We start from the raw sequence: 15,644 nt of genomic DNA, 5'->3' as shown, positions 1-15,644 counted from the left end.
TGGGATGTCCGTTTGTTTTGGTCTGTACAAAATTCTCTTAATGGAAAAACTTTCCATTCCCTGGAAGACTGTAGAAGGCACCTGGAATAGTTCTTTGCTTAAACTGATAAAAAGGTCTGGAAAGATGGAATTATGAAGCAGCCCGAAAAATGGCAGAAGGTGGTGGGCAAAACGGTGAGCGAGTTGTTCAGTAAAGTCCTTGGTGAAAACGAAAAAACGGGGACTTCCTTGCGGTCTGCACTCTCAATGTAGGGGGCTGGGTTTGATCCCTGGTTGGGGAATTAGATCCCACACGCCTCAACTGAAGATCCTGAGTGCCACAGCTAAGACTGGGTGCAGCCAAATAAATAAATAAAAATAAACTAAAAAAAGAGAAAATGAAAAATGTGTCTTTTATTTTTACTTAAAACCGAAGGAAGTTTTTGGCCAACCCAGTATGTTTTTTAAGTTATTTTCTTAGTGGTTTCCCCGGGGTTTGTTGCTGCTGCTGCCTGCTGTAGTTTGTTTAGTGGTATTTCTGAATTAATTCTGTAAAATTGGTATTCTTTGCCATGTGGTCACTAAGTCTTGCTTCATCGGCTTAATGGTCAGCTCATGACTGAACGGAGAGTTCCCTAAATGCCTGGCGAGCCTCCCGGGCTTTGGTGTGGGACTCTGCGGGTCTCGGGCCAGGCTGTCACCCCTCGGCCAGGCAGTCGGTGCCCCTCAGGCTTTCCCTCTCAGGTCCCGGCTCATCTCTTGTTCATCCCTACGTTCTCCATCACCTCGGGCTACTGCACAGCTCATTAATGGCCTGGACACATTTTCAACAATCAGCTGGGAAAGGGCTTTTCATTCCTGGGTGGGCTCTGGATAGAGTCCATTGCAGACAGCCTTGCAAGTGGGGTCTTCCAGGAGACCACCAGCTGGTCAAACAAACCAGCCCATCCTAAAGGAAGTCAGCCCTGAATGCTCATCGGAAGGACTGATGCTGAAGCTGAAGCTCCAATACTTTGGCCACCTGATGTGAACAGCTGACTCACTGGAAAAGACCCTGATGCTGGGAAAGGTTGAAGGTGGGAGGAGAAGGAGACGACAGAGGACGAGACGGTTGGGTGCTGTCGTTTCAGGGGATGTCGTCTGAGGCCGCTGGCCCCACTCTTCTCTCCAGTGGGAAGGACAGGCGATCGGTTTGCACCATGAATCTGGGGTGTTGGCTTTCAAGGCTACAGAGGGGCGGGTGGGGGGTGGGTCCGGGGCAGCTTAAACCCCTCACGGCTTGGAGAGGATGTGGAGAAACTGTGCCGTTAGCAGGACTGTGAATCGGTGCAGCAGCTGTGGAAAGCAGTGTGGCAGCTCCTCCAGATATTAAAAATAGAACTACAAACTATACTTCCACAGAGAAATGGAAAAAAAAGAACCTTCATATGATTCAGCAATTCCAGTGGCGCCCATGAGAACTGAAGGCAGGTCCTGAAGAGACATCCCTAACCCACGCTCACAGTAGCCGTGGTTCACAGCGCTGCCGTTCAGCCACTACGCCGTGTGAGACCCTCTGTGACCCACAGGGTCACAGGGAAGGCCAGGCTTCCCTGTCCTTCACACCTCCCGCAGTCTGCTCAAACTCACGTCCATTGAACTGACGATGCCAACAGCCCACCGTAGAAGCAAACCTGTGTCCATTGTCAGATGAATGAATAAGGAAAATGTGGTCTCCATACAGTGGAGCATATTATTCAGCCATAAAAAGGAAGGAAATTCTGTGAAGGAAGCCAAACACCAACAGTACATTATGTGACTAGTTGTATCAAGTATAAAAAGAGGCAAAAATAATGGATAAATTTGGGAATTGGCTGGTGTTCACTTTGGGGATGGTAGTGGCTGGAAATTCTTATGTTCTTAAATTTCTATTCCTTGGTCCAATTACTGACAACATGAATGCCTTCCATTTCTGAAAATCCACTGAGCCAGATGCAAAGGAAAATGTGATTTTCTTTATGTACATTACACATTGCAAACATTTACTTACAAAGAAAAACATACATTATAGGGACATTAAAAAAAAAAAAGGAAGGAGATTCTGACACCTGCTACAAGGTGGATGAACCCGCGAACATTACACTCAGTAAATAAGCCGGAGTCCAAACGGCAAGCCCTGCACGATTCCACACAGATCACGTTCCAGGAGTCGTCAGGACGACAGACGGGGCTGAGGGAGGGGGATGGGAAGCTATTGCCGGAAAGACTGAGTGTCAGATTCGGAAGACGCAAAGGTTCTGGAGTGGATGGGGGTTGCTCGACCACGTGAATGTACTGAACGCCAGAGCTGTCACGGAGAACTGGCTAAGACGGCAAATAACAAAATCTCACAGCTGTTCTCACCAAGATTCAGTTAATTTTCTTGAGTGAGAAACAAACCCAGCTCTCCTGAGACTGCTGCAAGCCTTTGCTTGATCCCAGGGTCTGAGGAGGTCAGTTCGGACCATTTGCCCGTTCCTCGTTGCTCCCACAACGGGGAGCGTTTTCTGAGGCCCTCGCTCTTGCCGCGGTCCTGGCATCCGAACCAGGGTGAAGACACACGGCAAATTCCGCTGCACAGACAGGCCTGTGTTCAGGGGCCGGGCTGCTGCACAAGGAGAGAAAGTCCGGTTTCCAACCAGACGGAGGCGGAGGTCTCTTGAGGCCTGCGGGCAGCCGCGGGGCCTCCCCCGGGAAGATGAAGCCTCCTGCAAGGCATGCTCGCTCACAGGGGTGACACCCCCTGAGGCTGAGCAGCGGCAAGGCCCCCCAGGGCCTCCCTGCAGGAGCGAGGGGAGCCGGCTGCTCTCAGGGGCTCAGCTCACCCAGCACCCATTCCAGTGCCCCCCTGGGTCCACAGAGGCCCTGAAGTTATACCCTGGACCCAGCATTCCCTGACCTGGCACAGGCCCACCAACCAGAAGTGCTGAGAAGTCTGCACCCAGGATGGAGTAGACGGGGGTGGTCCCGGGGGAAGCCAGTGGCGAGCTGTAGGACTCTCATGACAAATCCCTGCATGTTGGGCAGACTGACCTCTGTGCAGGAGCCCTGGCTATAATCCAGGCAGGGGCCCTGTCAGGAGGGGACGAGCTGCCCAGGCAGAGGGAGCCGCAGAGCAAAGGCCCTAGGGTGCCCAGGGCGGGGGGGTTGCTGGGACAGGTGGGCGTCGAGGGGCCCCTGGGCGCTCAGCCTCACGGGCTCAAAGCCCGTGTGGCATCTGGCTGTGGCCTCTGGCAGGAACGCAGCCCTTGGTCGACGTCTGGTGAGTTGGCCACTCAGCAAACAAACGTGCCCCTGTCAGCCGGCCAGGCCCTGGGAGTCAGACTCCACGCTGCGCCTGTGCGCTCCCAAGGAGACAGGCGGCCCCACGGACACCCAGCCGAGCCAGCCTGGTGGCCTGTCCATCCCCGGGGCCCTGCCTGAAGGAGCCCTTGTTACCCTGGCCCCTCGGGCCCCCCGGGTTCCGGGCCGTGGCAGGACCCAGCCCGGGCACAGACATGGCTGTAGCGTCCCTGTGTGCCTGGCCCACCCTCAGCAGCTCACACTCCTGAGAACCGCAAGCCCCACTGGGGGCAGCCCAGACTCGGCCCCAGGTCCACCGTGAGCAGCACTTGGCTGGGAGACACCTCCTAAAACGGGAGCGCCTGGGAGGATGGGCCGTCGACGGCTCATCCTGTGCTGAGCACCATGTGAGCTACGGCGGCGCTGCGGTGGGGTCTGGGGTCGGGCGCCCGCTGTGGGAAGGGGGCGCAGACAGTGCTCTGCCGCTAGGGCGGGGGTAGGGCGGTCAGGGAGCCTGGGGTCTGCAGAAGCCTGGCCTCAGCACAGCCCCGAGCTTCGGCCCCCGAAGCCACCTCAGGAGTGACTGACGACATGGGCTGACTTACAGGAGTGGACCCTGGTCTGTGTCCACCAAGAACCAAGCAGTCACGGGACAACGGAGGGCTCCAGAGTGCTCCCAGCTGCCAAGTGCTCCAGGCCCCCCGCCCCCGTCCAATGGCTGCGGTCACTCCTGTGATCCTGATGCTGAGACCCGTGGGGAGGGGAGGCTGGTGGGGGGGATACCGAGACCCGGGGAGACCGGACACATGCTGATGGACAGATGACTGTACCGGGGCGGGCGGAATCGTGTGCAGAGGAACCGGTGTCTGTGGGGCTGCCAAGTGCTTCCCAGGCCTGGCTCCAGGGGAGGTCAGAGGAGGAGCCTGAGGGTCAGAGTGTCTGCCATGCACCCGGGACCCACAGGTAAGCTGGGCCCCTCAGAACAGGGCGGAGGACCGGCCCTCCCCTGCCCTGCTGTGTCCCAGGACCCCAGGTGCTCTCGGGTTCTCTCCACCACGGAAGGAAGGAGCTCCCTGCTCGCCCTCCCTGGGGGAGCCCTGAGAAAACAGGCTCCAGACTTCAGTCCCCCACGGGCCGCCCATCGAGGCGGGGGTGGGGGGCCCGGAGCACTTGGCAGCTGGGAGCACTCCCTTGTCCCGTGACTACCTGGTTCTTTGGCCGACACTGAGATCAGGGTCCACAGCTGTAAGTCAGAGGCCGCCCCCGTGGACGGGCTGGGAGAGGCGCCTCCTGCAAAGGCGGGAAGCCCTGGGCGGCAGCAGGCCGGGGCTGCCCGAGTGCGTCCTCGCTCCCCCCACGAGACAGCCTGGCGCCCCGGCTGCCTCCCTCCTCAAACCTGAGCCACCACCTCCCCGAAGGCAGGGTGTGAGCAGAGACACCTCTGCCGTTCCATGGGAGTTTGGAAGGGTGTGGGGATGTCCCATCCGCAGGACGAGCTGAGTCCACGCACGGCCGGCCTTTCTGTGAGGACACCAACCATGACACACCCCATGGACAGGCTCGGTCTCCCAGGAAGCCCGGCAGCAAAACACCCATACATCCAGCGGTTTTCTTTTTGAAAAAGAGTTGTTTTCATAAAGCACTGCTCTGTTAACGTGAAATAGGTTTGTTTTTCAGTGAGTCAGTAGTCTTTTGAGCTTTTCCACTCAAACACTTCGAGCATCTCAAACACGGTGAGCTCAATGATGTCACTGTGGGGGGTCCCGGTGACTTTTCAGAGTGTAAGGGTCCCCGGGCCCGGGGGTGGCAGGCCACCGCCCTGGGTGCTGTCGAGGCCTGAGGACACGTGGTCTGAAGGTCGAGTTCACAGCCGCTCCCGTGGTGGGGTCGTTTACTTGAAATACAGGTTAGATTATCTGTTTTTGTTGGCGTTCTGTCCTCGTTGATTCTGTTTATTTCTCTCTCTTTTTTTGGAGCATGTAAAACATTAACATGGTTTCAGAAATCAGAATGTTTTCTTTTGAGCTTTGGAGCTTGCTGGGCGGTTCCTAAGAGCGATACCCCCCCACTGCCCTCCGGTTCGGCCCCGTGATGAGGGCTCTGGAAATGTCTTCCTGACGCTGAGCAGAGACAAACTCCAGGACGCGCTGGCGGTTCCCTCCTGCCGGGAGTCTTAGCCCCTGGGGGAAAGTGGGGGGCCCTGGGGTCACCTCCCAGCCCCTAGGGAAGGGCAGCCGCCTGGCTCGCACTGCCTCCGGAGGGATGGCGTCCAGAGGCCTGGCCACTCTGTGCACAGGAAGGAGCTGTGTCCACTGAGCCCAGAGCTCCCCCACCCCCGCCCCAAGAGTGTCCCCAGCGCTGGGCCTGACGTCAGGCTGACCCCGGCCCCCCACGTCCCACCCTGTCCCGAGGGCAGCACACGCCAGTGGCCCTGGCCCAGCCCTCCTCCAGCGCTGGCTTTGGCAGGCCGCCCCCACCCCCCTGCGGGGACACACCAGGGAAGGCCTGATGGGAACGGGGTGGGGGGGCGGGGGGCGGGAAGACAAAGGAAGGGGTGCGGCACGGGCGGGCGCCAGGGGAGGAGTGAGTTCAGCGCTGGAGCAGCATCTGCTCCGCGTCAGAGCCGGCGGGCAGCCAGGCCAGCACGGAGGTCCGGCTCTCTCCCCGCGTCCCGTCTGCCGCGGTGCAGGGCCTGGGGCCTCATTGGCCGGCCGGGGGCCGTCTGTGGCATAAATTGGAGCCCTGGGCTCTTGCTGGGACTTCAGCTGCCCACAGCCCAGCACCAGCCCTTCTGCCTCCTGCTGGGTGAGTATGCACGCCCTCCTGGCCCCCAGCCCCCAGGGCCGCCTGGCGCTGCCCCCCAGAAACCGGCAGTACCCGCCCCCAGGGAGGCCCCTCCATCGAGGCTGGGCCAGCGACCCTCCCGCTCCCGGGGTTCCCTGGGACGGCAGCGCCAGAGGCGCGGCGCTGGGGAAAGCCCAGGGCACTGAGCCGGCTGCGAGCCCGTGCCAGGCGTGACCTGCCAGCACCCTGGGCTCCTGTAACCCGACACGGCCTGGGACTCCAGCCGTCGGGTCTGGCCCAGCCCAAGGCAGAGAGGAAACTCGGAGGGAGGTGCCTGGCGTCCTGGGGGCCCCACGCCGGGGGCTGGAGGTGAGCATGTGCCCCCTTCTCGTAGGTGATGGGAGCCCCACACCCGGTGTTCCCCCGGGGGGCTGCCCTCTGGGCCTTCCTCCTGGCCTCACTGGGCGGCGTGGCCGGCCAGCCGCTGGGGGCAGAGCCCATGTGCACGGCCCAGCCTCTGGCCAGGTACAGCATCACCTTCACGGGCAAGTGGAGCCAGGCGTCCTTCCCCAAGCAGTACCCGCTGTTCCGCCCGCCCGCACAGTGGTCATCCCTGCTGGGTGAGCGCAGCCCCGGCCCTGTCCCCGGGGCGCCCCGTGGGGACCGAAGGGCTGGGTACTCAGCAGAGGCCCCACACTTCACAGTTCGGACGGCACCCTCACCGCTCACTTCAGTGCAAGAGATATTTGCTAAGGTCTTCTGTGCACCAGCAGCTGTGCCCAGCCTTCAGGGACGTGGGGGGGCAGGATCACACAGCAAGGTGCCAGGGTGGAGGGCTGGATGGCGTCCCTGGGGTGGTGCTCACTCACTCGGGCAGGTGGTGCCCCCCAGGGTGCTGGGTTTAGGGTCCAGATAGTGTCCCTGGGGTGCTGCTCACTGGTGTGGGCGAGAGGCACCCCCAGGGAGCCAGGGTGGGGGGACAGACGGTGTCCATGAGGTGCTCCTCACTCAGGCAGGTGGTGCTCCCCCCAACCCCCCACCCCCGCCCGGGTGCTGGGTTGAGGGTCCAGGAGGCATCCCTGGGGTGGCGCTCACTTAGGCTGGCGGGTGGCACCCCCGGGGATGCTGGGGTGAGGGGCTGGACGGCGTCCCTGGGGTAGTGCTCACTCACTCAGGCAGGTGGTGCCCCCTGGGGTGCAGGGTTTAGGGTCCAGGCGGCACCCCCGGGGTGGCGCTCACCCAGGCTGGCGGTAACCTCCCCAGGGGCCGCGCACAGCTCGGACTACAGCCTGTGGCGGAAGGACCAGTATGTGAGCAATGGGCTGCGGGAGTTTGCGGAGAGGGGTGAGGCCTGGGCGCTGATGCGGGAGATGGAGGCGGCGGGGGAGCGGCTGCAGAGCGTGCACGGCGTGTTCTCCGCCCCCGCCGTGCCCAGCGGCACCGGGCAGACGTCCTCGGAGCTCGAGGCCCACTCCAGGCACTCGCTGGTGAGGGGGCGGCGTGGTGGGCGGGCGGGGGCCTTGGGGACCCCTGCTGAGCACTTGCTGGTGAGGGGCCCCCGCTGAGCACTCGGCCCCCAGGTGTCCTTCGTGGTCCGCATTGTGCCCAGCCCCGACTGGTTCGTGGGCGTCGACAGCCTGGACCTGTGTGACGGCGGCAGCTGGCGGGAGCAGGTGGCCGTGGACCTGTACCCCTACGATGCCGGGACCGACAGTGGCTTCACTTTCTCATCCCCCAATTTCGCCACCGTCCCGCAGGACACGGTGACAGAGGTGAGGGCGGGCAGCTCTCTGGGACCCAGGAGGCTCCCCGAGAGGCCCGCGGAAGCCCGCAGCGGGGGGCCGGCCCCTCGGCGTGCCCCAGGTTCCGACTCGCCCCCTCCCCTGCAGATCACGGCCTCCTCCCCCAGCCACCCTGCCAACTCTTTCTACTACCCGAGGCTGAAGGCCCTGCCCCCCATCGCCAAAGTGACTCTGGTGCGGCTCCGGCAGAGCCCCAGGGCCTTCGTCCCACCCGCCTTGGACCTGGGGGTCGGGGGCAACGAGATTGTGGACAGCCTTCCAGGTGAGTGTGGTTCCCACCCCACCCTTCACACGCGTGATCCCGCTGCCAGGCACTGGCGCTCCGAGCAGACAGGAGCGGCTCTAGGGTGTGGGCATCATTTGAGCGGATGCTGGGACACCACCTGGTCCTGGGCCTCCAACTCTGACCTCTCACCCTTAGAGACCCTTGAAAGTAAGAGTCTGCCCCGCAGACTGACCCCAGGGGGAATGCCTGTGACGTGACAGCTGCCACGGTCACCGAGGTGCCCCGGCCTGCACATGGGCACCCCAGGGGCACCACCCCCTAGGGCCCGCCTGGCTCAGCCCCACTGCCAGACTTGAGTACCGATCACTAGGCCACACAGCCTGGAGAGGCGATCCGTCCATTCTGAGCCAGGCTCCTGGGGGGCCACGTGGGGCGGGAGGACAGGTCACACCGGGAGAGGCTGCTTGGCGCTCAGATGCCCAGGCCCTAGGGGTACCTGACTTCAGAGGGGGTTTGGAGGGGAGCGCTAGGAGTGGGACGGGGGTTCTGAGAGGTTTGGGAGCTGGTGCCCTCAGCTCCAAGCTGGGGAGCAGACCTGCGCAACGTTTCCAGCTGAAAGCCCTTCAGGCTTCCACTGCCCAGAAGTGAGTGGTGAGAGGTCGCAGTGCCCACCCCGTGTCCCTGCTGACCGGGAGGACGCGCCCAGGAGGCCCTTCTAGGTCTTCCGGGCCGGATGCTGGGGGCGGTGCCGCCCGCGGAGAAGGGGCGAGTGTGGGGCCGCCACGCGCCCGACGGGTCAGCTTCCCCAAGGGTGGGCGCCGGAACAGCAGAGCAGGCGGTGGAGAGCCCGCGGGTCTGTGATCGTCAGCGCGCGGTTCCCCGCCCCTCTTCCTGCCCCCAGCGCGGATGGGGGGTCTCGGGACAGAAACCCCCGCCAGTTGCCCCGGTGGCTTTTAGGGGGCCCGCATGCAGGCAGCGCCCTGGGGCTCACTTCCCAGCGCGCTGAGGAAAGCACCCGTGTCCTCAGCCCGTCTGGAGGCGGGTCTGGGGTGGGGACCCCTCCCGCTGGCGGCCCCGCCCCGCTCACCGCCCCGCTGTCCCCCCAGACCCAGAGACGCCGCTGGACTGCGAGGTCTCGCTCTGGTCGTCCTGGGGCCTGTGCGCAGGCCCCTGCGGGCGGCCGGGGGCGAAGAGCAGGACGCGCTACGTCCGCGTGCGGCCGGCCAACCACGGGGCGCCCTGCCCGCCCCTGGAGGAGGAGGCCCCGTGCGACCCCGACAACTGCGTCTGACACCGGCGCCCGCGCGGTGGCGCAGGGACTGGCCCCCGGCCCGGCTGCGAAATACCTCAGACCCGGGGACCCGGGCCCCCGGCCTCGTCAGGGTCCCGTCCCAGCTGCAGAATAAAGACCGGTGTCTCCCACATCACAGCCCTGCTCTCGTGTGTCCCCGGCGGAGCGGGGCGGGCGGACAGGGCGCACGGACTTTCCCTAGGAGCAGGTGTCACACTGCAGGGATGCGCCGGGGACCACCGCGCACAGGCGCACACACACTGCACACACACCACACACATACACGCAGGGCACACACACACACGGCACACACGGCACACACGGTGCACACACACAGGACACATGCTGCACACACACCACACACATACACGCAGGGTACACACACACACGGCACACACGGCACACACGGTGCACACACACAGGACACACGCTGCACACACACCACACACATACACGCAGGGTACACACACACACGGCACACCACGCACACACACGTGCACACACACAGGACACATGCTGCACACACACCACACACATACACGCAGGTACACACACACCACACACACGCACACACGGTGCACACACACAGGACACATGCTGCACACACATACACGCAGGGTACACACACACACGGCACACACGGCACACACGGTGCACACACACAGCACACACACGGCACACACACCACACACAGGGCACATGCACAGCTCACATACGACACACACATATAGGACACACACGGCACATACAGGTCACACACACGGCACACACAGGGTACACACACATACATGGCACCCATGGCACACACACAGACGACACACACACACATCCACACACAGCACTGACACAGCACACACACAGGACGCACACACAGGGAGCCTGAAGGACCAGCAGCATGAGACCTGCTGCACCCCCAGGCCTCCGACCACTGAGGCCCCTGAATTCGCGGTGGGGGCGGCGCGGGCTGTGGCCCTGAGGCCTTACCATTGACCTTTCCCAGCCCTTGTCTGAGGTCAGGCCCTGCCCTGACACCCTCTGACCTGTGACCCCCTGGCCCCACCCTCACACCCTCTGACCTGTGACCCCTATGCCCCACCCTCACACCCTCTGACCTACGACCCCAGGCCCCACCCTCACATCCTCTGACCTGTGACCCCCCAGGCCCCGCCCTCACACCCTCTTACCCGTCTCCTCTGGTGGCAGCGCCTCTCCTGTCCGACACCTCTTCCCATGAGCTCGACCTCGGACCCCCTCACCATCGTCTCTGCAACAGATTTCTGTCCCCAACAGTCACCCCTGATCTCAGGGACGGAGTTAAAGCAGCCACCTGTGACCCGTTCCTCCCGGCCCACCCCGGTTGGGGACAGAAGCCCTTGTGAGCCAGCGCCTGGACAGCCTGCCGACAGGCCGTGAGTTCCAGGAGGAGACTCGCATGCCCAGGGCAGAGGTGCTCCCTGGCGGGGGTGCGCCCACACCCCCAGGGGCTCAGGAAGAACCCCGCCAGGCGCCGGCCGCCCAGCGGGCCTGCCTCCCTGCGCGCCGCTCGGCGCCCGCCGGGCCAGGCTCCTCAGGAAGCAGGAGTGCAGACGTTCCTCCCGCGGGCAGCAGGCTCCCGGCCAGCGGCTCTGAGGCACAGGGCAGGCGCGGGGTCACCTTGGAGTGGATAGGGAGCTTGACTCGCCTCCTCTGTTTTGTCCTGACACGGAGCTGCTGGCTGGGCCCAGTGGGTGGCAGGACCCAGGGCCAGCCTGCTGAGGAGGAGGCAGGAGTGGCCAGAATGTCCGCTGCTGGGGAAGGGGGGGTCCTGAGACAGCAAGCAGGTGGTGCGGGTGGGTGGGCAGTAGGGGGACTGGCGGTGGACACTGAGAAGTGACGGGAGGGCCTGCCTTCCGAGCCGAAGGGCTGAAAACATCCAACTCTACTCCCAGCGAAACTCCGCCGAAACCACAGAAAGGGGTGTTTAGGCGGCGAAACCCAGACGCCGGCCTCGGGCCCCAGGTCTGCCCCTCGGCCTGAGGCGCTTTCTCCCATTCCCTCTGTGCAACCAGACCCCTAACTCTGGAGGGACACACCTCTGAGACACTGCCTTTTTCATAACGGTGAGGCGTACGCTCACCGCCTTCCCTACTTCCAAAAATCAGCACACAAGAAAGGGACCTGGGCCTGGAGCAGAGAGGGCTGTGGTTAGGCCGGATGGAGTCCCACGGGACTCGTGAGTCCCCGAGAGTCCCACGGGCTGCGGCTCAGCTCCAGTCAGCAACAGGGTGGGGAAGACCCTCCTGCGCTGAGCTGAACGATCAAGGTCAGCAGTGGCCCTTGAATAAGGGGAAGAGGAGAAACTAATCTCTCTGTAGAAAGCTTTCCTAATCAAAACCATGCTGTGAGTGCAACACAAGAACTACCAATTAAACAAGAAAACAAGTCATTAAAATGGAAAGTCAGCAGAAAAAAACACAACCAAGATCACAGATAATGAAATTGTCAGAAATAAAACACAGAACAACAATAAAAAAATGACCAGTCAACAAGGGATAATTAGAAACAAACAGATAAATCTGGAAAAGAAAAATCACGTGGAATGACAGTCCTCAGCGGGTTGAACAGCTGAGCTGGGCATAGCTGGAGAAAGAATTAGTGAACTGGAAGATAGACCACCCAGAACGCAGCACAAAAACACAGAGATGGAAATACTCAAAAAGATAGGGGATGTACGAGACAGCAAAAGAGACACTGATGTATAGAACAGTCTTATGGACTCTGTGGGAGAGGGAGAGGGTGGAAAGATTTGGGGGAATGGCATTGAAACATGTAAAATATCATGTAAGAAACGAGTTGCCAGTCCAGGTTTGATGCACGATACTGGATGCATGGGGCTGGTGCACTGGGATGATCCAGAGGGATGGTATGGGGAGGGAGGAGGGAGGAGGGTTCAGGATGGGGAACACATGCATACCTGTGGTGGATTAATTTTGATATTTGGCAAAACTAATACAATTATGTAAAGTTCAAAAATAAAATAAAATTAAAAAAAATAAAAGAATAGACAAATTTAAAAAAAAAGATAGGGGATGTAAATGACAAGTGATAAAATGTTTTAAATCAAACTCTGAAAGATATAATGGGGATAATGGGGAAGAAGTGATACGTAGAGAAAAAAGTGTGAAGTTGTAGAACTGGCTGAAATGAAAAGGTGTCTTCAGAGACAGAAAGCACAATGTGTCTCAAAGAGGATGAATGCATGAAAGCGACCCATGTCCAATCCGGGTAAAAAGCAAAAAACGAAGGGGTGGGGAGGCTGCTGCCCTTTTAAATCCCTGGGAGTCACTTCAGCTGGAGGGGGAGGCTGTCCCAACAACGAGGGAGGCACAGCAACCACGGCCCCCACCTGTTTGTCTGCTCCTGTTATTAGAAGCAGCGGTGATGAGAGCACAGTCCCCAGTATCTGCTCAGTTCAGTTCAGTTGCTCAGTCGTGTCTGACTCTTTGCGACCCCATGGACTGCAGCATGCCAGGCCTCCCTGTCCATCACCAGCTCCTGGAGTTTACTCAAACTCATGTCCATTGAGTCGGTGATGCCATCCAACCATCTCATCCTCTGTTATCCCCCTTTCCTCCCGCCTTCAATCTTTCCCAACGTTAGGGTCTTTTCAAATGAGTCAGTTCTTCACATCAGGTGGCCAAAGTATTGGAGCTTCAGCTTCAGCATCAGTTCTTCCAGTGAGTATTTAGGATTGATTTCCTTTAGGATGGACTGGTTTGATCTCCTTGCAGTCCAAGGCACTCTCAAGAGTCTTCTCCAACATCGCAGTTAAGAAGCATCAATTCTTCGGCGCTCAGCCTTAATGCTGCAGCTCTCACATCCATATCTGACCACTGGAAAAACCATAGCTTTAACTAGACAGACCTTTGTCGGCAAAGTAACATCTCTGCTTTTTAATATGCTGACTAGGTTGGTCATAGCTTTTCTTCCAAGGAGCAAGCATATTTTAATTTCATGGCTGCAGTCACCATCTGCAGTGATTTTGGAGCCAAGAAGAGAAAGTCTGTCACTGTTTCTGTTGTTTCCCCATGTATTTGCCATGAAGTGATGGGACCGCATGCCATGATCCTGGTTTTTTGAATGTTGAGCTTTAAGCCAGCTTTTAAACTCTCCTCTTTCACTTTCATCAAGATGCTCTTTAGTTGTTCTTCGCTTTCTGCTATAAGGGTGATGTCATCTGTGTATCTAAGGTGATTGAGATTTCTCCCAGCAATCTGGATTCCAGTTTGTGCTCCATCCAGCCCAGTATTTTGCTTGATGTACTCTGCATATAAGTCATTAAGCAGGGTGACAGTATGCAGCCTTGACGCACTCCTTCCCGATTTGAAACCAGTCTATCGTTCCACGTCTGGTTTCAACTGTTGCTTCTTGACCTGCATACAGATTTCACAGGAAGCAGGCCAGGTGGTCTGGTATTCCCATCTCTTGAAGAATTTTCCACAGTTGGTTGTGATCCACACAGTCAAAGGCTTTGGCATAGTCAATAAAAAAGAAGTAGATGTTCTCTGGAACTGTCTTGCTTTCTTGATGATCCAGCAGATGTTGGCAATTTGATTTCTGGTTCCTCTGCCTTTTCTAAATCCAGCTTGAACATCTGGAAGTTCTCAGTTCAGATACTGTTGAAGCCTGGCTTGGAGAATTTTGAGCATTACTTTGCTAGAGTGTGAGATGAGTGCAATTGTGCGGTAGCTTGAACATTCTTTGGCATTGCCTTTCTTTGGAATTGGAATGAAAACTGACCTTTTCCAGTCCTGCAGCCACTGCAGAGTTTTCCAAATTTGCTGGCATATTGAGTGCAGCACTTTCACAGCATCATCTTTTAGCATTTGAAATAGCTCAGCTGGAATTCCATCACCTCCACTAGCTTTGTTCGTAGTGATGCTTCCTAAGGCCCACTGGATTTCGCACTCCAGGATGTCTGGCTCCAATATCTGTACGGGGTCTTTTGTACCCACCCTGGTTCCTGTAAGCCGTGTGTAGGGTGCTCAAGTAGCAGGTGTGTGGCACCCCATCTAGTGACTCAGGGTTGAGGGGTGGGTAGCCTCTACCCACTGAGAGTACAGATTGACCAAAATTAACTACACTTTGCCATGCAAGGCTTCCCCTGGAAGCTGCAAGCCTCCAGAAGACTCCAGAGTTTCCAGAGTGTCACATTGGGGGATTCTGCCCCTGCAGTTGTCTGGGTGGGAGACAAGTTCTCACCTGCCAAGTGTTTCGTGCTGCGCCATCTTCCCCTGTCTTTCAACTCCCGTGTCTGTTGGGCAGAATAGTGTTAGTTTCTTCATAGGAAAGCTGGTGTAAAAAGCGTTTTCTACTGGGCTGCCGTCGCCTTTCAGCGTTTTCAGCGGACGGGCTAGGAGGCATGTGTGCTGAAGCACGTCATTTAAAGTCCCTTGGTGTTAAAGTCTCTCAGTTGTTGTTGGTCTGAAAATGTATCTAAGCCTCATTCTTGAAAGACGGTATTGAGGTCACGACTCTGGGTTGCCAGCTCGTTGCTCTCAGTATGTTAGACGCTCTGTTGGGTTGCCTTCTGACTCCCTTGCTTACTGTTGAGAAATTGCTGTCTTTCCCACAAACACTCCTGTATAGGCGATCTCTCCTCCTCCTCTGGGTCCTTGGAAAGTCTTTGCTCAGCAAAATGACAGAAGTCCCTCCCTATCAGCCATTACTTTACGTGGAAATGGATTAAATGTTCTAATCCAAAGACAGACACTGGCAGAATGGATAAAAACACATGACCCCAACTATATATGGTCTGCAAGAGACTCACTTTAAATCCAAAGACTCAGAGAAATTGAAACTGAAAGGGCAGAAAAAGACACTCCTGCAAATGGGAACCAAGAGAGCAAGGCTGGCTACACAAGCGTCAACAAAATAGGCCTTAAATGAAAATAGTTACCAGAGCCTAAGGAACTAAATACTAATGAAGCCTGCAATACAGCGACAAAATATAGGTTATAAATATCTGCACGCCTGATGATAAAACATCAAAAACATATGAAGCAAAAACAGACAAAATTGAAGGAAGAAATAGCTTGACAATAATAGAAGGAGACTTCAGTACCCCACTCACAGTAATGGACAGAACAAGCAGTCAGAAAGTAAGTCAGGAAACAGAGGACTTAACCAACACAGCAAGCTAACTAGATCTAACAGAGGTGCCCAGAACACTCTACCAACGACATGCACACCATCTTCTCAAGTACACGCAGGACGCTTTACA

General features: G+C 58.2%; 1 protein-coding gene across 1 annotated transcript; it reads left to right on the top strand.

Moving 5' to 3' along the window:
• Window positions 1–5,840: 5,840 nt before the first annotated feature.
• On the top strand, window positions 5,841–9,515 carry SPON2 (spondin 2). The gene is made up of 6 exons (XM_070366791.1): window positions 5,841–6,084; window positions 6,458–6,683; window positions 7,327–7,550; window positions 7,644–7,835; window positions 7,953–8,127; window positions 9,198–9,515. Exons 2-6 carry the CDS (start codon window positions 6,461–6,463, stop codon window positions 9,380–9,382), a joined length of 999 nt encoding a protein of 332 aa, XP_070222892.1. The 5' UTR covers window positions 5,841–6,084; window positions 6,458–6,460; the 3' UTR covers window positions 9,383–9,515.
• Window positions 9,516–15,644: the final 6,129 nt, after the last annotated feature.

The sequence above is a fragment of the Bos mutus genome, unplaced genomic scaffold, assembly GCF_027580195.1.
Source record: "Bos mutus isolate GX-2022 unplaced genomic scaffold, NWIPB_WYAK_1.1 CTG207, whole genome shotgun sequence".
Classification (NCBI taxonomy): domain Eukaryota; kingdom Metazoa; phylum Chordata; class Mammalia; order Artiodactyla; family Bovidae; genus Bos; species Bos mutus.
Note: the sequence above shows the minus strand (reverse complement) of the source record. Positions and strands in the feature narration are given on the sequence as shown.